The sequence below is a fragment of the Anabrus simplex genome, chromosome 3 (assembly GCF_040414725.1).
Source record: "Anabrus simplex isolate iqAnaSimp1 chromosome 3, ASM4041472v1, whole genome shotgun sequence".
NCBI lineage: Eukaryota > Metazoa > Arthropoda > Insecta > Orthoptera > Tettigoniidae > Anabrus > Anabrus simplex.
Window position 1 is genome coordinate 416,978,138 of NC_090267.1, and position 22,489 is coordinate 417,000,626.

General features: G+C 40.3%; 1 protein-coding gene across 6 annotated transcripts in view; it reads right to left on the minus strand.

Moving 5' to 3' along the window:
* Window positions 1-2,510: 2,510 nt before the first annotated feature.
* LOC136867386 (monocarboxylate transporter 13) overlaps window positions 2,511-22,489 on the minus strand; it is a 258,356-nt gene continuing 238,377 nt past the window's right edge. For all 6 annotated transcript variants that reach the window (XM_067144566.2, XM_067144571.2, XM_068227083.1 and 3 more), the window contains one exon: window positions 2,511-2,855. In XM_067144566.2, coding sequence (XP_067000667.2) covers window positions 2,731-2,855 — 125 coding nt within the window. In that variant the 3' untranslated portion in view covers window positions 2,511-2,730. The remainder of the gene's footprint in view (window positions 2,856-22,489) is intronic.

Below are 22,489 nucleotides of genomic sequence, written 5' to 3' on the forward strand. Positions count from 1 at the left end.
CGGCCGCTTCCTTTCCTCATCCTTGCATATCCCCTCCACTCTTCCCATCCCACTACAAGGCCCCTGTTCAGCATAGCAGTTGAGGCTGCCTGGGCGGGGTACTGATCCTCCTCTCCAGTCTTATCTCCCGACAAAAAATCTCAGGATACTGCCCTTGAGGCGGTAGAGGTAGGATCCCTGTCTAAATCCGATGGAAAAACCAACCCTGGAGGGTAAACAGGGTAAACTGATTAAGAAAGAAGAAGATAGAAAGAATAATAATAATCATAGTCCTCGGCCACTCCGACTTTCCTACTTGTATGTAGGCTCTCTTGTGCTCAGTTCGCCCGTGGGTGGAGGCGGTTTTATAACATCCACGGTATGTCCTGCGTGTCGTAAGAGACGACTGAAAGGGGCCACAGGGGTTCTTGCTTCCACTTACTTGTGTCAGGCTCCTCACTTTCGTCTATCCTATCCGACCTCCCTCGGTCAACTCTTGTTCTTTTCCGACCCCAAGTGTATAAGGTGTCGAGGCCTACGGATTCTTTCCCCTCCTTTGTGGTCCTTGTCTTTCCTTAGCCGACAGTACCATTTCTCAAAGTGTCGGACCCTTCCATTTTCCCTTCCGATTCGTATTCATAGAGGATGGTTGCAATTGTACATCCTCTTAAATCAATAATTACCACCACCCTCTCGTGCTCAGCTTCGGATATTTTTTACTTGTTCGATTCTATTTTACTCATTCTATTTTCTTACTTTCTATTTATTTATTGTCCGCCTCCGTACAGTAGCGGTTATTATTATTTGAGTCCTCGGAGACGTGTATTCGATTCCCGGTAATGTCAGGAATTATTTAAGAATGGAATGAGGGCTGGTACGTGGTTGAAATGGTACACGCAACTGACCTTCATTGGGGGTGTGACTGAAGAGAGCTGCAGTACCTCGGGATGAGGACACGAGTTTACTTTACTTACTTACCTACTATTTATTCTCTTTCTATTTTCTTACTTCCATCTGCGGTAGGCTTGAACCTTCTTTGCATTAAATTATTGAGACTTTTAAGAAAAGTTCACAATTATTTCACAATTTTTCAAGTACGTAATCAAGTTTTTCACAGAAATTGTAACATATCGAGATATTTTGCGCCATCGGGCCTTGAAAGACATTTGAATACATTCCTTTGGATCTTCCTCCTTTCAAGATACGTTTTATTTCTTTGCTTTTATAGTTCTGAAATTATTGAACGTCCTGTACACACTCTTTTGGGTCTTATAAATTTTTACCAAGGGCCCAGTACTGGAACGAAAAGAATTATGTATTTTATGTCAAAATTTTGCCAAAACAAGGGAGAGACATTTTCAAGATGTGATCGGTATTGTCCAACTTTGTACACTTCTACGTGTGGGTGGGGGCGGTAGAACACTGTACATCCACGGTATTCCCCGCCTTCCGTAAAAGTCGACTACGGAGGAGATCAGGGGCGTGGACAGGCGACCACCGTTCCCCCAACCGAGTACGGCTTTGCTTACACCTACTTCTGTCAGTCTCCTTCCTTTCATCTTTCCTATCTGACCTCACATGATCAATTATTGTTCTTCTTCTCTTCTGACCCCGGCGGTTAGTATTATGTTTCTGAGGCATAGGGAGTCTTCCATTCCTCTGGCCTTCGTGGCCTTTGTCTTCCTTTGCCCGATACTTTCATTTTTCGAAGTGTGGGACCCTTTCTGTTGTTTTAATAGAGAATTGTTCTCAGTTGTACAGTAGAACCTCTGTTAACCGGAACAAATGGGGGAAAAGGTGGTTCCGGATAATGAACATTTCGGATAATAATTAAAATATAATTCTTGTAGTTAAGAATTTTTTTTTATGTTTTAATTTGAAGTAAATGAAGACAATACATATACAATGCTAACAAAGATTTTTAATAAATTTAATAAATTGGATTTTCTTTCCACATCGATTTCTAGCCGCGATGTCACACCACCATTTCACAAGCAGAACGTCAGAAAGCTTTTATTCGTCACATCACCAACTGAGTTGGCAATAGAGAAGGGAAGAAGGCACTTAAGGTCAGTGTCCACGCATTCCCTTACTCATATTTTTGTCGTAACATAACATTTGTTCCTTCAACTCATTTTTACCGAAAATATTTATTTTCGGTCGTTACTATTAAACAATATTTCGGTTAAAAGTGTCCCGGATAAAAGAGGTTCTATTGTATTTCCTCTTAAAACAATAATCACCACCAGACTACCACTGTGTACACTGTGAAGGTATGCAAAGAGCAACAACCAATGGAGAGACCTTGCATTAGTAAGGAGACATTTCTTCAGGTATCTCGATAGATAGATAGATAGATAGATAGATAGATAGATAGATAGATAGATAGATAGATAGATAGATAGATAGATAGATAGATAGATAGATAGATAGATAGATAGATAGATAGATAGATAGATAGATAGATAGATAGATAGAAAATTTGATGTTTCTTACATCGCTAATTAACTGGAATAATTTGAAGGTTAACATCTATCTATAACATACAATTTATTATACCTTATATACATTTAATAAACAATTGATTACAGAAATTGACATCATAAATAAATATTAGTGTCATACACAACGTAGCTCCGGATTATTCGTCAGCTTTTGTACCTAGTGCACCGTTAAAGTGGACAATAACTCCTCTCTCTAGCTCTCCACTTGTATGTAGAATTCTCATCGCCGATCAAGTCAGTTATATGCTTAAAACTTAAGTTTTAATATTCGAGTAACTAGTTCTGCCGCCCATAGTAGCACACAGACCGACATGAGGAAAGAGAGAGTCAGGAAACATGCTGGGTAACTTCCAACGACGTCACGAACTAAACCTGAAAACAGACAATTGTAGTAGTAGTAGTAGTAGTAGTAGTAGTAGTAGTAGTAGTAGTAGTAGTAGTAGTAATAGCAGTAGTAACAGCAATATATCCCATTCTTTTGATTACGTCCAGGAGTTGTAAGATGAAACGTAATTCACGAACGTGCGTTGAGTTCTAGCTGAAAAACAACTAATTGTCCCTAATTCTATGAACTTGTTCATCCAGTTAGTTGTACTGGTAATTGCAAATTATATAATGTTGTATTGTAATATTTAATATTGAACCGTTTAACCTACAGTTCCATCGTCGATCGTCTGCCTCAGCTGCTTCGGTAGAATAATACTGATTCTTAGATCCTAGAGCATGTATAAATATTTCTTGTCACAGTCGACCGATCGACAGGGTTCGGAGGAGAGTATACTTACTTCAAATCAGGAGCAATATGTGCTTACTAAAATGTTATAGAATTAAATCACGATAGTCTCGTTTATTGAATAACAAAGAAATGTTTGTATTGTTGTTATCAATCAGTCGCACTGAATAACGTGAACGGTGAAAGTATCTTGAATTATTTACGTTAGTGCCTTCCAAGGTTTGAAAACGGAATACAAGATATATGGATAGCAAAACAAGAATAGAACAGAAAAACCGAAAATCGGGCAACATTGGCACAAACGATATCTTAAAGTCAACCCACATGATCCGTGGAATATCTGACCTCCAACTAATAGAAATCCAGATATGCATTTGATTAACGTTATCCACCAATCGAATATCCTCTTCGATACAGGAACATCCTCCAAATGGATCCTTTATCTAACCAAATTAACTATCACTTGCTCCGGGTTGGTTACGAAATATTATTTCAAAGCATGGTGTTTGTTACAAGTTAACAGCATTTATCAAAGTCTGAAATAAAATCACACTATGAGGTGTCACGAGATGATCCCGATGCTGAAATGTGCATCGCCCCAAACATATGTTCAAAATGAACCAAATACTTGATCGGAAAATATCCTACTTTACTTCGTTCTGAAGGAACAAAACTGCGAAATGCAGGTAAACATTAACTCACTATGCATTCAGAAGAAACACCAAGTACTGAAGTTAAATAAAAGTGATATATCATACGAAAAGTGTCTTATTAAACCAAATTTCATGTTATTAGTCGCTTACGTCGTTAAATTAATTAAAATACAAGTTCATAACATTATAAAAGCCAACATGAAATCTTTATAATTCTACATAAGTACAATTACAAATATGTCTACCTACACTAGTCCCCTTAAACTAAACTGCAAAAGATCGGTAGACCAACGTCTCACCTAGATAATCTTAATAGCGTAAACTAAAATATTTTCTAAGAGCTGACGAATAGAAACCGCATTCCTAGTGTAAATCCATTATACAAAAAATAACCAACTGCCAACGCACTGCGCCATCATAACATACCATCCACCCGAACAATAAATCTCGAAGTAAAAGAAAAACAATGTAAAATTAAAAAAAAGAAAGGTCATCGAGCTTGAACGCACGCCGCTAAGTAGTAGGGACAAGTCCCCATTAGACAGGTACCCTTACATTTAAGCCAATACTGATGCAACGCTATTACGAAAGCACTTTCCAGCTAGTAAATGTTATGCAGAAACGTAGCCTGAATCATACCTGCTAATATCTTCCATACATGCATCTACTACTGCCGACACTATTATGGTTCAACATCACTGATACTGTTGGGCGAAATCAAAAATATAAAACAATGTCCAGATATTTAAATATAATTCTCATTAAAATTCAAACATATGAAGTGAAATCCGCCATAGAATCTGGAATAATATTAACTATGTCCATATCCTACGATAAAGTGTGAAATCGAAATTAAATGACGTATTCGAATAGTTCAATCTATCACTCATTGCAATTTAAATACACACAGTGAAGTTCGATAAATAAAAGTTAACTCAAATCTCGTCTCATATTACGTGATACGGATGAAATCAATAATCACAACCACCACGATATTCCCTACATAACCAATGCCGTGAGGCTCCAAATAAGCTACAATGTTAACTCTACAAACATGTGACATTCTAAACTATCCAGTGAACACACGCATGATAACTGTCAATCAGGTAAACTCACTTTCTAACCCGCAATGTTTCCAATTCGCGATGTATTTCGCCTCGTAAAAATACAGAATAAAATTCCATTTCCAATGAGCAACTACTGTCTCAACAGCGTGTAAGAGTGTGTTTTGTTCGTGAGGTCAGTTGTAACAAAATGCACTTCGGTGGTCGTCAGCGTGACTTAACTGACTTTATTTTCAAAACTACGAAAAATAAGAATCATGGGAAAATATAGCTTCTTCTTAACAATATGCATTACAACGTACTCACTTGGATTTGAAAACCCGTACATTTTTTCAATCGCTCTGTTTAACATAATTCAGGATCTCTATAAGATGTCGCTCCTCTTATACAGCCTGCCTCGGGAATATGACACATGAACTACACTGGCGGAAAGAAATATCCAAACACCATGAAATAAGAAATGTAGAATATGTAAATGTTGTTAATATATTTGTCGATACAACACATTTAATTGATTAAAGGTACAAAACCAAAGGTTAATATCCGCGCGAGGTAAGCTATCGAAAATATGCCATGCTGGTCAGGTGTAATCACCTGACTGTTGAATGCAGGTTAATGCCGGTTTTGGATGACGCTGGAGTTGTGGTCCAATGATCTCCTATACGTACTCGATTGGGAATAGATCGGGGATCGAGCAGGCCAAGACAACATGTCGACACTCTGTAGAGCACGTTGGGTTACAACAGCGGCATAGTGGCGTGCATTATCCTGTTGGAAATCACCCCGGGAATGCTCTTCATGAATGACAGCACAACAGGTCGAATTACTAGATGGACGTACACATTTGGAGTCAGGGTACGTGGAATAACCACGAGATCAACATAGGTACATAAAAATTAAATTTTAGGCGTCTTAAATTCTGATCACCCATTTTCTCGTGGTTCGGCGTTGATATGGGCCAAGCAACGGGTAAATACAAATTCATAAATATCTTTGTTATCATAGCAGGTACGGTAAAAATGTATAAAACATAAATGATCAGAAATTTAATCTATACTAATATTATAAAGAGGAAAATGTGTGTTTGTTTGTAACGGATCGACTCAAAAACTACTGAACTGATTTTAAAAATTACTTCACCTATCGAAACCTACATTGCTAGTGAGTAACATAGGTTGTATTTTATTTTCAAAGCAATTCGAGGTGGGGGTCACTGGGGGGGGGGAGATATAGAAATAATAGGCTAATTAAGGCAAAATATCGAATTTGTCGTACAAGGACAAGACAAAGCTCAATTTAATCCCCTTGACGCAAAGAACAAAACTCCTTCGAAAACCATGTTTTAAGGCCCTAAAACCAACCGTTACGGAGATATTGGCACCACACTACCCCTGCTCTAGGAATCGGATAAAGTAACGAACTGCCGTAACCATGGCAACGTCAGCTCCAGGTCTCTACAGCAGCGAAATTATCTACAATATATCACAAAAACCTAACATGTTGCAGACATGAAAACTGGTATTTATAATCTCCTTTAAAAATAAAGCAACAGTCGATTGGAGCCCTGCAGACGAAGCAGACGTGTGTGCGGAGTGCTAAGTGTTGTGGCGTAAGCGGAATGGGAATAAGCATAGAACTCTTCCCGAGCGGTCATCGGCCGATGGAACAATGGAATAAAATATCAGGTATGTGGTTTAAAATGTGATATAAAATACTCTGAAATCGTGCTGGCAGCGTTAGTGATTGCTGCGTTATTAGTAATTGGAGGAGTGGAAAGCAACCCTGGGCCACTGAATTGGGAAGATATAGCTAATATCAAGGAGGTGATAAAAAAAAGGGCAGCCAAACAGACACAACGAGGGAGCTCATTATGGCACAGAATAAAGATATTCGGGATATGAAAGATAGCCTTCGGGGTGATATGGCAGGTATAAAAGAATATCTGGATAAATACCAAGAAGGAATGGAAATTGCTAAGGAACACCGATTGGTGTTGGAGCAGCGCACACAGGAGCTCGAGATGCAGGTCCGGAGACAAGTGTTTTCCCAACGTAGCAGATGTCTGGTCATACATGGGATCAAGGAGAATAGAAGCGAGGACAAACTGGCATTACTAGATGCTGTGTTGGAAGTGTTCACGCTAGGAGTGAAAGTAAATTGCACGGAATCCGATGTGGACGATGTGCAGAGAATAGGAAGGACCCAAGGGAACAGACCGATTAAAGTACAATTGATATCTGGAATGAAAACCTACCAAACTCTTCGAAATGCCAGGAATTTGAAAGCGACGGAAGTCTGGATCCAGAAAGACCTGGGAATTGAAGAAAGGAAGGAGATGAGAATCCTACGATTTCACATGGGGAGAGCAAGAAGAGAGGGCCTTACAGCGTTTATTAGAGGCAAGAGACTATTCATCACAGGCGATGCTTGGAAAAGAACTACACGCCATCCCAGCTGGAAGCCTTTCCGCGAGGAGGAAGTGCGGTACCGGCGCAACACGGAAGAAGGAATGATGACGTGCAGGAAACAGGAGCTGAGCTCGTGCCGACAAGGTTGCTGACACCTACTGAGAGCAAGGGCGTTGCCACTAGTACGGAGAGACGACCTGTAAGTAAATGTTTAACACCTGATGAGGAATCGGGAAATAGCTCGTGTACTACTCCGGTAGCTGAAAAAAAGCAGCTGCAAGATAGAGGACGATAAGAAAAAGAAGCAGGGACAGAGCTTGAAAAACTTATGGGCCAAGAAGGGAGTGCTCTCAGATGGAAAAGGTAATAAACGGGAAGGAAAGAAGCTAGGGGAAAATTTATAGTTCTCCTCATGGATGTATAGCACAAATTGATAAAACAATAAACACACGTAGAAAAACAGGTAGTGTCTCTGATAACAGGAAAGTGAAATAACTAGCACTGAGAATTGGTTTTGTTAATATAGAACGCTTATTAAGTAAACTGGGGAATGATGGAGCGTCTGATCTTGTGGAAAATTTTGAGATATTTGCTTTTTTTTTTTAGAGACATGGATGCCCGAAGGAAATATTTTAACATGGAAGGGGCATGTTAAGAGAAGTGTAATAAAAAGAAAACGAGGGACTCGAGAGAGAATTCCGGGAGGAATATCACTTCTGATAAAGGAAGAGTTTAGTAGTCAGATAGAAGAATTGCCTAACGATATGCAAGATGTAATTTGGTTCAAACTTAAACTGGAAGGGAGGAAACAGAGAGATGTATGCATAGCCTTTATATACAACCGTCCGATGGGGAACTTTATTGAGGATTTAATAGAGGAGATTAACTTAATGAGAGGTAACTATGAAGAAGCAGGAATCATTATGTTGGGAGACTGGAACGCACGAATTGGAGAGTCAATTTCAGCATATAGTAAAGAAGGAATAGAGCCAATGATAGGTAGCAGAAACAGTAGAGATAAAGAACGTAATGTATATGGGGATAAACTACTAGAACTATGTGCCGCAGAGAATTTATATATTCTAAATGGTTGGTGGCGGGGAGATGAAACGGGAAAGCTAACATATATCACAGCGCAGTGAGGTAGTGTAATTGATTTGGTTGTGTGTACGGGAGATATTTTAGAGATGGTAAAGGAAATAATCTTAGAATGGGCCGAAACACATCATTCCCCGGTATATATTACCCTAGAAGTGTATGAGAAAGAACAGGAGGAACGTAACACTGTAAAAGAAAAAGATAATAATAGAATAATTAATAAATATAAGTGGTGCGAGAATACCAAAAAACAAGATTAGAGTCATATTTAATGGGAGAAGAATTCCAGATAATTAAGAGTGGAATAGAGGTAGCGTTATTGAGTAGTAAGGTGGACTTGGCGGTAGAACTGGTAGAGAAACCCTTTAAAACTGTAGCTCACGTGAAAAGAAAGCAGAATAATAATAAAGATAAAAGGAAAGGATGGTACAATGATGTGTGTAAAACAAAGAAAATGGAGGTGATTAGAGCCCTAAAGGCATATATAAAAGAGGGGGAGCCTGAGGTTCGGGCACACTATTGTAAAATAAGAAAAGAATACAAAGTGTTGTTAATAGAGCAAAAGAGGATATGGCAACAGCAGGAGGCAAAATTAATGAACATAGACTGTAAGAATAATCAAAGTGATAAGATATGGAATAGAATTAACAAAATAAGTAGAGGTGAGAGAGGATATTCCAATGTTAAAATTGCTAACGGAGTCTGGATTGATTATTTTAATAAATTGCTAGGAGGACAGGATACTTGGATAAATAATAGAACATGTATGGATATCTCGAGGGGTTTAGAGATTTGTATCCCCTGCTTAGATGAAGAAATATCAGAATGTGAGGTTTTAGAAATGATTAGAAAGGTCAAGTGTAGGAAAGCGGGGGGCTTCAGTGGTATAACTAATGACTTTTGGAAAGAAGCAGTAAAAATTCAACAAATGCTGGAAATATTAGTAAAATTGTTCAATAGGATATTTGATTCTTTGGATTTTCCTAAGGCATGGCAGACAGGTATAATATGTCCAATCTACAAGGAGTGTGGAGAGAGAAGTAATCCAAATAACTACAGAGGTATAACACTATTGGACCCCCTAAGTAAATTATATACAGGAATTCTGGCAAATAGACTGATGAAATGGGCGGAAGAATTCTCCATCCTCTCAAAATATCAAAGTGGTTTCAGGAAACGCAGAAGAACAATAGATAATATCACGATTGTAAAAATCAATAATAGATAAGTATATAAAACCGAAAGCAGGAAAATTATATATATCGGCTATAGATTTTGAAAAGGCTTTTGACACAGTCAGCAGGGGCGCATTGTTCACGAAATTACGCCTATTAGGGGTATCTAGTAAGATGGTACAAGCATTGGAGGCGGTTTATCGAAGGGTGCAATGCAGTATAAGGGTAGGTGATGGGGTATATGTGGTCAAATAGAATCTCTATTGGGTTTGAAACAAGGATGTAAGCTATCTCCTATTTTATTTTTGTTATTTACAAACGATATATTAAATGGACATGGAGGTGATAAGTGGATGAGCCCAGTTTTAGTAAATCAAGAAATACCAGGCCTAATTTTCGCGGACGATGTCCTGATGATGACGTTAACGGCCGGAGGCACGGAAAACAGCATGAATGCTGTGAGAGTTTGCTAAAAAGTGGTCATTAAAAATTAACATTTCCAAGACGAAAGTTCTGATCTGTAAGAAAGGCTGTAAGCGATCGAAGAATGAATAATGGACGATAGATGGGTATCAAGTGGAGGTCACAAATAGATTAGAGTACCTGGGAATATATATAGCAAATAACGGGAAGTGGGTCCAGCAAATAAAACAAGCTAAATGGAAAGGTCTTGCAGCATTATCAGTAATTAGAATTCTTGAAAATAAATTCCCAAATATAGACTATACGATTCAGAAAAATGTCCTGCAAGCCGTAGTAAAAAATCGAATGCTATATGGAGCTGAGCTTTGGGGTGTAGAGAAAGAGTGTGAGATGCTGAACCAGGTTATAAGTAAGTTCTGTAAAATTGTAATCTGTAATAGAGTTACCAAATTGTACAGCAAATTGTGGAGTAAGATTAATATGTGAAGAAAATATCCAAGTAGATATTCTTAAGAGAAATTTAAAATATCTGTTGAGACTGAAAGGAAGAGAGGGTGGTGAGCTTCTGCAGATCGCATATCAACATCAGAGAGATAATATCCAGGGAGAGTATTGGTTAACAAAGATCAGAAGTATATTAGACAGGTTGGGATACGGAAGTTATTGGGAGAGGTTGGAAAGATCGACGAATAAACTAATCATTAGACGACTCAGAGATATTCAAAGACAGTGGTTGGTATCCGAGTGTAGAAGCAAGGCGACCCTCTCTGAGTTTAATAGGATAAGATAGGATGTGAACATAAATATTGTGAGTGTAAATAGGAGAGAAATCCGGGTTTTGATATGGTGGATGATGAGAATTTACGAAAACAAGAGATGGATTAGGGTGAAGGATGCAACAAGGTGCCTTCTCTGTGGTGAAAACAGAGAAGAATTTCACATGTTGAAAACATGTAAAGAAACCATAGCGGTGAGAAGGAAATTTTTGAATAGCAAGGAACAATATATGATAAATAGCAAAGAACAATATATGATAAATGAGGGTGAGAATGGCTATAGGATTATTAAGATAATAAGCAAAAAATGGTATAAGCCTGGTAATCTCAGTAAACTGTTAATTGTAATTAGAAATTCATGTAGAAGTGTGTTGAAAGAGCCTACAATGAGGGTAGGACAGATTACGGATGGATGATTGTGTTACGAACCAGTTAGTTAAGAAATTGCCAATAGTGATATGTAGTAAAAGGAATATTAGTATATGTAGCACTGTAAAGTCGATATGTTAGTAAGCCATAACGTAATTAACTGTTAAACTGTTTGTAATGAGACAGGGCTCAATGGATATAATGTTTCATCCTCAGCTGCTGGCGATTCGTAGTTGTAGGCTGATAACATTCACTCATTCATTCACTACTCATTCCACATATATTATTCATTCAATTCTTTAATTCATAATAAGGGCTCTCTCCCCAGTTACTGGTTATCCGTACTGGGAGGGATGAGTTTTCTCCCCTATCATGCATGCATGAATATCCATATACCCATTTATAAATCCATCCATACATGTTTCCTCAATACAGTTAGGGAATCAGTAATTTATTTATTTATTTATTTATTTATTTATTTATTTATTTATTTATTTATTTATTTATTTATTTATTTATTTATTTATTCATACATTCTTGTACATAAAATCGTAGGCGTGGCCCTTGTGCGTGGCCCTTGCGCGTGGAATGGTGATCCGCCTGTGCAAGGAGGCACTAATTTAGGCAGGGAATCATAGCTAATTAATTAATTAATTCATACACTTATGTAAGGATATAACCGAAGTAGGACGGGATAGGACGGGCCTATCCCAATCGAATATGTAGAGTGACCTAAATGCAACAGAGAAAGAAGAATAGGGAGGGGGGCACATGGGGAGCGGGATTTCCGCTTATGTGTGCCTCGCAGAAATTAGGGAATGGTGAGAAATTAGTGTTTGACAGCTATTAGATCAGGTGGGGTCTTCCGTTTGGGCCTCAAGAGAAAGGGTCGGGCGTGTTATCTCTGAGAAGGTGGCTCCTTTTCTCACTAGGGGTGGATAACACGAGCGGGTAGTAGTTATGCATAATCCCCTCCATGCATTTATTCTGCGAACCTAATGCTCTCTCCTCATTTGGTGGCTATCCGTGACTGGGAGAGAAGCGTTCATTCATTTATTCATGCATGCATGACAATTTAATTCGGTCATGGAATCATTCATTTAAAAAAACTCATTCAGGCATTTATATTGACATATGTATAGTGTCTGTGAAAATGGAGGAGAACTCTGTACAGACTTATGACAAATAAATACTATTAAAGGATAAAACATACTTTTTAAAAAAAGAACACAAATTTTCTTTCCAGAAAATCCACTTAAGGGGTGATGGGGTGAAGGTGAATTGAAGTGAGGAAGGATTTGAATTATTTATATGGGGATACATATCTCAGAAACTGAAGATGTTACAGACGTTAAAATTCGTATTTAGAATCTCCTTTAAAAATAAATGAACACAATTTTTTGGAAAAACCACTTAAGGGGGTGAAATAATAAAAAATGCGGGTGAATTTTAAAAATGAGGATCTTCTTCTTCCACCGCTTTTCCCACACCTATGGGGTCGCGAGTGCGAACTGTGTCGCAAATGTGGATTTTACCCTGTTTTACGGCTGGATGCCCTTCCTGACGCCAACTCAAATGTAGGGATGTAATTACCATTGCGTGTTCCTGTTGTAGTTGGTAAAGTGGCGTGTTGAGTGAATATGAAGAGGAAAGTGTTGGAACAAACACAAACAACCTTTCCCCGAGCCAGAAGAATTAATCACATGCGATTTAATTCCCCGACTCAGCCCGGAATCGAGCCCGAAACCCTGTGAACCGAAGGCCTCAACGCTGACCACTCAGCTAAGGAGTGGGGCATTTTTTAAAATGAGTACGTCTACAGTATATCTCATAAACTTAACATGTTACAGACGTGAAAATTGGTATTTGTAATCTCCTTTAAAAATAAAGAAAAACGTACCTTTTCATCGTAAAATCAACTTACTGTAAGCTGGGGCTCGAAAATAAGTGAACAAGGGGTTGAATTCTCTTTATGATGATACTTATATCCCAAAAACTAAGATGTTACAGACGTGAAAATTGATATTTGGAATCTCCTTTAGAAATGAAGAAACCCACTTTTTTTTTTTCGACTTAAAAGAGGACTGTTTCTTACATGTAGAGTTCCATGACATATGTTCCAAATTTAGCTCTGCCAGTAGCTTGGTGATCTTAGCCCCAAGTAGGTTGTGGGGTAAAGGAAATGCACTTTTTCGGCGAGTTTTTATACGTCAAGGATTTACAGATAATGTTTTAGTGCAGTACCGAGGAACAAGTAATTTTTATCGAATTACGAAATACTCGTGAGCGAAGCCGTGGGTAACTGTGACGTGAAAATGGCAACTAATATCTATCTGGCATAATGGAGTTATAAAATGAAAACATCTACGAGTATTTATTTATTTATTTATTTATTTATTTATTTATTTATTTATTTATTTATTTATTTATTTATTTATTTATTTATTTGGCATCTCTACTTGTGGATCGAGACGTTATCTAACATTATCACTCATTGTTTGGAACTGTCGTCTAGTTGTGGATTTTACCATGCACATTTAATTCAAAACTATATCTCCTATTGTTACGTATTTGCTGGATTAATCTTATTCGCCCGATTATTGATCGAGTGCCGTGCGTTTTGCGCAGTGCGAACTTTGAATGCTGGGAGCGGTTGACTTCCTGCAGTCTGTCTGTTGTGTTGCAGCATTCAACATGGCCGGTTTTAGCCGCGCTCGTAAGAAGACATCTTGGTGCAGTCGGAGAGTGCTAGTAATGGCGAATTACTCGCCAGGATAAGTGTGAGGATGTCAGGGCTTGGCCCCTGATCTTTTGAATATTTATCAGTGTGTTCCAACGCATATTTATTGTACTAGTGTAAGAAGAAAACCTTGTGTGTGTTAACCGTTACCGACATGGGAAGTTCTAAATGTGTTGTAAGTCTTAGTATTGGATACTCTACTCAAGTATGTACTGGAAAGTCTATATTATTCAAGAGATCCCGTACAGCCAAGGAGCACATCCTTCGAAACTTTGGTTCATTAATTAAAAACTGTAAACGCCTGGAAGCAAAATTCGTTGTATCGGTTATGGACTAAATTCGTGTAAGTATGTAACTAAATTATGTGGGAATTTGGAATCGCTAGTTATGCGTCTATGAGGTTGTATTTTGTGTGAGTTGTTTAATCTTACTGTGTTGTTGTTCGTACCTTGTTTGCCTACTCATTCTTTGAGATTTTTATTATTATCATCGTCGTGATTATTAATATTATTATTACTATTATTATTATTATTATGTTATTTAATTTTGGTGTTGATTTTCCTCCTTAAGTTTTCTTCGTCGTTTGTATTTACCTTCTAACTGTTGCTATTGTCTTGGCCGGCTAATTAATTGGACGTGATTGCTATTTACATTGTTCGGTCTTTAATTAATGACACCTCATGTACGTATCCTAGCGTAATCCAAAGCCCCCTTCATTCTAAATTATCTAAGCTGTAGGAGAACTGTTTAACAAAAGAAAATGTAATTTCTAACTATTACCTCTTGCATAAATAATTATTATTTTTAAAAACGTCAAGTCTGTGAAAAATTGAAATTTTTCTGGTCGATATTGAACTAAATTTATGCCATTCTCTTTACGTTTTCTTGTCACATTCTACTCATTCTTTGGGGTTCCTTGCCTTTGTTATTATTACGTAATGTGTCATCACCTTCTTATCTTATATGATGGACACGTTATTAATTTTGGGGCTTTGATGATTATGATGGGATGATGGCTTGGCGTCGGTAACTGATCGCTCCTGGGGTGTGCTTCCGTGTTCTGTTATTATGTGGCAAAGTTTTTAGTATTTTTCCCTTGATATTTTTCATTTAGTTGGGATAGTTTTCCATCTTTGTTTTATTATAATTTAATCTGGTTTGGCTTATTTATGTAAATTTTAATTCGCGGTTGGAGCCACTGATTTCTTGTACGCGTGTTCTTGTGTGTGCTTTTGCGTGTGAGTTATTATTTGTTGGTAGTGTAGCAAATTTCAATTTTAAGCAGTATTGATATTCGCAGGCCCGCATACTGATTATCCTTTGACTATTTTATATTTTTAAATGAATTTCCAAGTAGTAATTACCTAGTGTTATCGTTCAAAAAATTCTGGTTGCAAACAATTTTTTTTAAAATATGTTAATCTTTCTGTACATTAAGGTAACGTAATTGACAATTTTATTTAATGGTATCAGTTATGAGTTTTCCAACTTTGATTGTTTGGGAAAGCCTGTGTTGAAATCAGCTTCATTTCATAATTTAAATTTCATTATAAAATCCTGTTTCTCCCTTTAGTTTTAATTTCGTTTTGTTTTTTTTAAAAAAGAATATATATATTTAACTGTTCGTATACTATTTTCAATTTTCATATTTAATTTATTAAGTAAATATTCCTTATTTCTAAATTTAATCTTGTCTGTTATTTAGTAGTTAGTAATATTGACCTGGCAACCTGTCAACGTTAATGTAAGACCCTGGCCTTTCTCCTTCATATTTTTGCCCTACACGCTTCGTATTTTGTACTACTGCCCTTACGGTAAGTATTGTGTTTGTCTTCATTTTGATGTTTGTGCATTTGCATTGTTCTCCCCATGTATATCCTGGTGAGGATATATATACAGGGTGTTAGGGGTATACGTGCAGATATTAAGCTAGACGGCAAAGAAAAATACATCTCACAATATATGCTATGTACTTTTTACCTTGTCCTATTAGTTTGCCCATAACTGAGCCAAATATTTCAGGACCTAATGTGTTTTGAACGGCCGTAGCAGGATATGCCGGTTACGTCATTCTGTCCACGCGTAGTGGAAGCACAGTAGCAGAGTATAGGGCTTGTTGAACCTGTTTCTTATCGCAGGCCAACGCATGTTGTTGTGCACTTCCGCTAAAGCCTTGGCAAGTAGGAGAGGATGACTCACGTGCCAAGCCACTTGCTGTACTCGAAAAGCGGTCTAGGGTACTCTGTGTGAAATGTACACAGAATTCTTACAGTGACCTCGAAGATACGTACCAGCACATACATGCGAATCAAGTATTGTGTAGTTGTGTGTGATTTTTAAGACGTCAATGGCATTACTCAGTGATCCCAGCTGACAAAATGAAAGGAAATAGTTAATAAGTAAATTAAAAATGAGCGCAACATTTCTGTGCTCTTATTGCGACAGTCCACGATGAATTTCTGACAATAGACAATGCGAGTTTTCTATGCTTATTCATAAACTTTTCAGGTCAGTGAAAGGACGGTGGACACTGAAAGAAAAGGTTGTAAGTATTCAGTCATACTGTTATTAATGAGACAGATTTCAAAAACCGTAGCTGCAAATATGCGTGAACATTGCTCAAAGGAAAAATAGCTACTGTGGATTTGCTTTGCTAGTTACTTTACGTCGCACCGAGACAGATAGGTCTTATGGCGACGATGGGACAGGAAAGGGCTAGGAGTGGGAAGGAAGCGGCCGTGGCCTTAATTAAGGTACAGCCCCAGCATTTGCCTGGTGTGAAAATGGAAAACCACGGAAAACCATCTTCAGGGCCGCCGACAGTGGTGTTCGAACCTGCTATCTACCGAATACTGGATACTGGCCGCACGTAAGCGACTGCAGCTATCGAGCTCGGTCTACTGTGGAATTGCCGCCGGGCATTTCTAATAGAAGGCTTATTCTTCTTTTTCCTAATCTGTTTACCCTCCAGGGTTGGTTTCCGGACTCACCACTACCGCCTCAAGGGCAGTGTCCTGGAGCGTGAGACATTTTCCTAATCTGTTTACCCTCCAGGGTTGGTTTCCGGACTCACCTCTACCGCCTCAAGGGCAGTGTCCTGGAGTGTGAGACATTGGGTCGGGGGATACAACTGGGGAGAATGACCAGTACCCCGTCCAGGCGGCCTCACCTTCTATGCTGATCAGGGGCCTTGCGGGGGAATGGGGAGATTGGAAGGGATAGACAAGGAAGAGGGAAGGAAGCGGCCGTGGCCTTAAGTTAGGTACCATCCCGGCATTTGCCTGGAGAAGTGGAAAACTACGGGAAACCACTTTCAGGATGGCTGAGGTGGGAATCGAACCACCTCTACTCATTTGACCTCCCGAGGCTTAATGGACCCCGTTCCAGCCCTCGTATCACTTTTCAAATTTCGTGGCGGAGCTGGGAATGGAACACGGGCCTCTGGGGGGTGGCAACTAATCACACTAACCACTATACCACAGAGGTGGACAGAAGGCTAATTACTGGACAGTAAGTGCCGATAGGTAATGTAACGGACCCGTTTAATTAAAACTTCCGTAATAATAATGTTACTACTACTACTACTAATATCTTAACGTTTCACTCACTAATTTTCACGGTTTTCGGAGACGCTGAAGTGCCAGAATTTTGTACCGCAGTACTTTTTTAAATGCAAGTAAATCCACACACACGAGACAGGCGTATTTCAGCACCTTCAAATACCACCGAACTGAGCCGCCATCGAACCTGCCAAGGTGGGATCAGAAGACCAGCGCTCTATCGTCCGAGCTACTCAGACCGCCATTGGAGCTTAGAGTAAGTTGATCGTGCGGTTAGGGGCGCGCAGCTGTGAGCTTGTATTCTAGTGATAGTGGGTTCGAACTCCACTGTCGGCAGCCAGGAAGATGGTTTTTCGTAGTTTCCCATTTTCACATCAGGGAAATGCTGGGACTGTACCTTTATTAGACTTCGAACGCTTCCTTCCCACTTGTATCCCTTTTCTCTCCCATCGTTGCCGTAAGACCTATTTGTGTCGGTGCGACGTAAAACAATTTGTAAGTACATGTTTCGGTAATTATATCGTGATATTGGAAGAACAGTCAAGTAAACATACTAGTCTCGTTTCTTTTCTATTTATTATTGTTATCAAAAAATCTAAAAATCTAAGATATAACACTTACGACACAATGATATTAAATAAAGATATAAAACATAGCACAGTCCAAAGAATGATCTCGAGTAGTGTCTATCAATTCCCAACATCCTCCCCACCCTGGTCAACCTCTAGGGGGATGACCAGCTGAATTGGTCGGGCTATTTTATGTCCCTGTGGGGTTCGAAGAATCACAGTCCTTATCTTCTGGTCCCTTCCTTCTAGTAACCTCTCTATTCTTGCCCTTTTCCACAATTGGCGTGGTCGTCCATCTTCTTGAATCAATGCCAGATCTCCGGGTCGAAACTCGATGGATCTCCCAGACACACCTCGAGCTTCATGAAAACTCTTGAGTTCTAAGAGGTACTCCTTGGTCCATCTTCTCCAAAAGTCGTCTGAAAGTTTTTGTCTCAGTCTGAATTCTCTTGTCAAGGCAAGTCTGGTAGTCGGTTCTGGTCCTGTTGGCACGGTCATGAGTCCTTCACCAACAAGAAAGTGTGCCGGCGTCAGGGGTTCAGCGTCATCTCCATGGGAGATCGGTCTTGAATTTATCGCAGCTTCAATATTGACTAGAGTGGTGTTAAGCTGTTCTTCTGTAAGTCTTGATAGTCCCAGCACCTTTCTTAGGCATCGCTTAACTGTGCCTACCATTCTCTCCCACCATCCTCCCCACCAAGCTGCCCGTGGGGCGATGAACTTCCAAGTTATACCGTCTTTGGCGAGGAATCGATGGGTCTCCGAAGATGACAGTGCCTTCCAAAGTTCCGACAGTTCTGAATTGGTAGCCTGAAATGTCCTTGCGTTGTCTGTATATATAGTATGTGGCAGTCCACGCCTACCAGCAAACCTTTGAAGGGCCATAAGGAATGTGTCAGTGGTCATACTGGAGCATAACTCTAAATGCACCGCACGTGTAACAGCACAAGTGAATAGCGCTATGTAAGCCTTTTCCATCGTCATGCCTATTTTGATATAGAGGGGACCGGCGAAGTCTATCCCGGTAACTGCAAAGGGTTTAGACGGTCTCACCCTATCCGCAGGTAGTGGAGCTTCGATTTGCTGCCCTCTAGGGTTCTTTATGATTCTGCATGGGAGGCAGGCGTGCAAGACCCTCTTAACAATTTGACGAGCTCTAAGGATCCAGAACTCTTTTCGGAGCTCCGACAGGATTACCCGAACTCCAAAATGATGTAGTCTGATGTGTGTTTGCCGAATGAGTAGATATGTGAATCGATGAGAGCCGTCTAGAAGTATTGGGTGCCGTCGCTCCTTAGCGAGGTCCGCACAGTGCAATCGACCCCCGAGGCGGAGGAGTCCGCCTTCAATGAAGGGGTTGAAGGGTCCTATTTTGGATTCTTTAGGAATTGGTCGACCGTCTTGGAGTGCTTAAAATTCTAGTGCTAAACATTCTCGTTGAACAGCTCCTATCCAGTATCTACGTGCCTTTGCGAGCTCCACCGCTGTTAGTTCTCCTGTAAGCTTCTCTCGATTGCGAGTGTTGTGTGTAAAGCGAAGAATCCAACCAGTAATACGCATCAGTTTCCAGTAGGAACTGAACTTCGAACTGTCTATAACGCTGGAATATGTGGTCGTTGTCATGACATGTTTTATGTTTCTCTTCTTCTCCTCGGGAAGTTGCTCGCTTGGGGTTTGAGCACCAGATGGCCAACATTCCTCACGATGTGCAAGCCATGTGGGTCCATTCCACCACTTGCGTTCATTCCGTATCTGGTCACCACGAAGTCCTCGTGTAAGGTAGTCAGCCGGGTTCTCATGTCCAGGGCAATGCCTCCACTGACTTGGAGTTAAGTACGATTGAATCTCCGTTACTCTGTTGCAGACGAAGGTTTTCCATCTGTTTGGGTCACTGTGTATCCAACCCAAGGTGACAGTAGAATCCGTCCATAGTATTGCCTGAGTTATATCGTGGCCTGTAGCTGCACAGAAATAGGACAGTAATCGTGCTCCCACTAGCGCTGCTAGTAGTTCCAGCCTTGGCAAGGTTACCTTCTTGATCGGGGTGAGCCTGTTCTTGCTGCAGGCCAGATGGACGAGTACGTTGCTTCCCTCGTTCGTGCGAATGTATAAAACCGCCCCATATGCCCTTTCTGAAGCATCACAAAATACGTGGATCTGAACCTTGCCCGCCGTTGAAGTGGCTAGCCACCGCGGAATTTGTATGCGTGAAAGAGAGGATAAGGAGGATGCCCAAGTGTTCCATGATGCTCCGATATCAAGGGGTAGCAACTCGTCCCAGTCAATTCCCCTGTTCCACGTATCCTGGAATAACAGCTTACTGAGGAGGGATACTGGGGATAACAGTCCGAGTGGATCATAGAATCTAGCCGTAATCTGTAATAACTTCCTCTTGGTGATTGGTCCTTCAGGTAAAGCCTTGGTGATCTCCTCTGGGTTAATGTAAAGGTTATCCGTTTCTGTATTCCAGTAAACGCCTAGTACCTGCGTCTCTACGTTGACCTCTTGACCTTCTGCTCTCCAGATGGCCTTTAACGAGTCTGAATTAGTGGCCCATTTCGCTAGGTGGAAGTTCATCAATTTCATCAGTGCAGTAAGTTCGTAATACAGGGCAATCACACCATTGTCATTCTCTGCGCCGGACACGAAGTCGTCCATAAAGGTATTGTCATCTATAAGGGGTGCTGCAATAGGAAATGTCGTCTTGTATCTGTCGGCGAGTTCCCTCAGTGTTGCTGAAAGTAAGAACGGACTGCAAGTCAGGCCGAAAGGGAGCCTAGTGAAACGATAGGTCACTACCTCGTCCGTCGTGTGGTAACTTCCGTTACTGTCTTGGGTGACCCTGTACCACAAGAATCTGGTCAAATCCCTGTCATCCTCGTGCAGAATCAGCTGAAGAAATGCCTGTGTAATATCAGTAATGATGGCCATGGGATGTAGCCTGAATCGTAGTAGAATAGCCAGTGTCTCCGGTAACAGATTTGGACCTGCCTCTAAAGCATCGTTGAGAGACGGAGAGTTGGTTTCATGAGAAGATGCGTCGAAAACTATTCTCCATTTTGTTTTTCCCAGGTTCTCCTTCTTTACAGCTTGGTGGGGGAGATAAAACGTGGTGTTCTTTGGATCTCCAGTAGGTGTGACTTCTATTTGTCCTTTCATGATATGATCCAGCATTTGGTTGTAGTACACCTCCTTTAGAGTGCTATTGTTTTGAAGTCTTTTGATCAAGTTATCAAATCGAAGTTCCGCGTTTATTTTGTTACTTGAAGGAAGAACATCCTGCTTTCTTGGTAGGCAGACCACTCTCCGGCGACCTTCAACGTGATAGGTTGCCTTGAATTCTTGAAGAATGGCAGAGTCTTTCTCAGCTAGGTCTCGATTTTGATTTGCAACTATTCCCATTGTCTCCAGATCCCAGAATTTTCTTAGTTCATCATCCGAAGGTGAGCTAGCTTGTCGAATGAAGTTCACAACAGTAGAATTCACACAAGTCCCTGATCGGCTTCCATTTAAGATCCATCCAAAAATTGTTGGAATCAGAACGATCGATTCAGATATTCGAATCGGTGAACCGTCCTTCACTATTTTCCAATATTGGTCACTGCCAATTAAGATCTCCACGGGCAGGTTTTCTTTCGAATCAGACCTAGGGTCTGCTAACTGCAATTTGCGTACGTGCGCCCAAGTTTTGATGTCTTGTGGAGCTGCTGGTTGAGGTGAGAGTGAGTGTGCACTTTCGTAAGCTTTCATGGAAACCGTAAAGTTGGTGTAAACTCCTTTCATACTGAACCTGACAACTCTGCGCTGACATGATGGGTAAGTCTGGGACTCAAATGTGCAAACAGTCAGTTCTCTTTTGTCGGTGGTTAGTAGCTGTAGGTCGTCTATCAGTGATCTTGATATAAATGTTGCCTGACTTCCACTGTCTAGTATACATCGAGTAAGTCGGCTTATCCCTGTAGGTCCAGTGATTCTTACTTGAGCTGTCTGCAAGAATGTGAAACCTGGTGTGGTGATATCTATTTTTCCTACAGAAGCTGTGTTGGCCTGATCTTCTGAGGTCTTGTGACTCCTTCCGTTGTCGCAAAGGGATTTATGGTGCGACTTCTTGCAGTTAGCACACTGTGCCTTTCCTTTCTTTCGACAATTGAACGCCGTATGCCCTCGATTGAGGCACAGGAAGCACCGGTTAGCTCTCTTCAGCCTCTCCTTTCGCTCCGTAACGTTTGTGATTTTCTTACAGTCCTGAGCCCAGTGACCTTTTGATTCACAAAAGACGCAAAATGGTTCCGGTCCCTTAACCTCTTTTCCTGCTAAGCCTTTACGATCGGCACGAACGTGAAGAGCTTCCGCCGTAGTGGGGTAGCTTGATGACATGGAGGTTTCACCACGAATCTTTTGTGTAGTAAGCGCTCCGTCAACTTCCTCACCGAGAAAC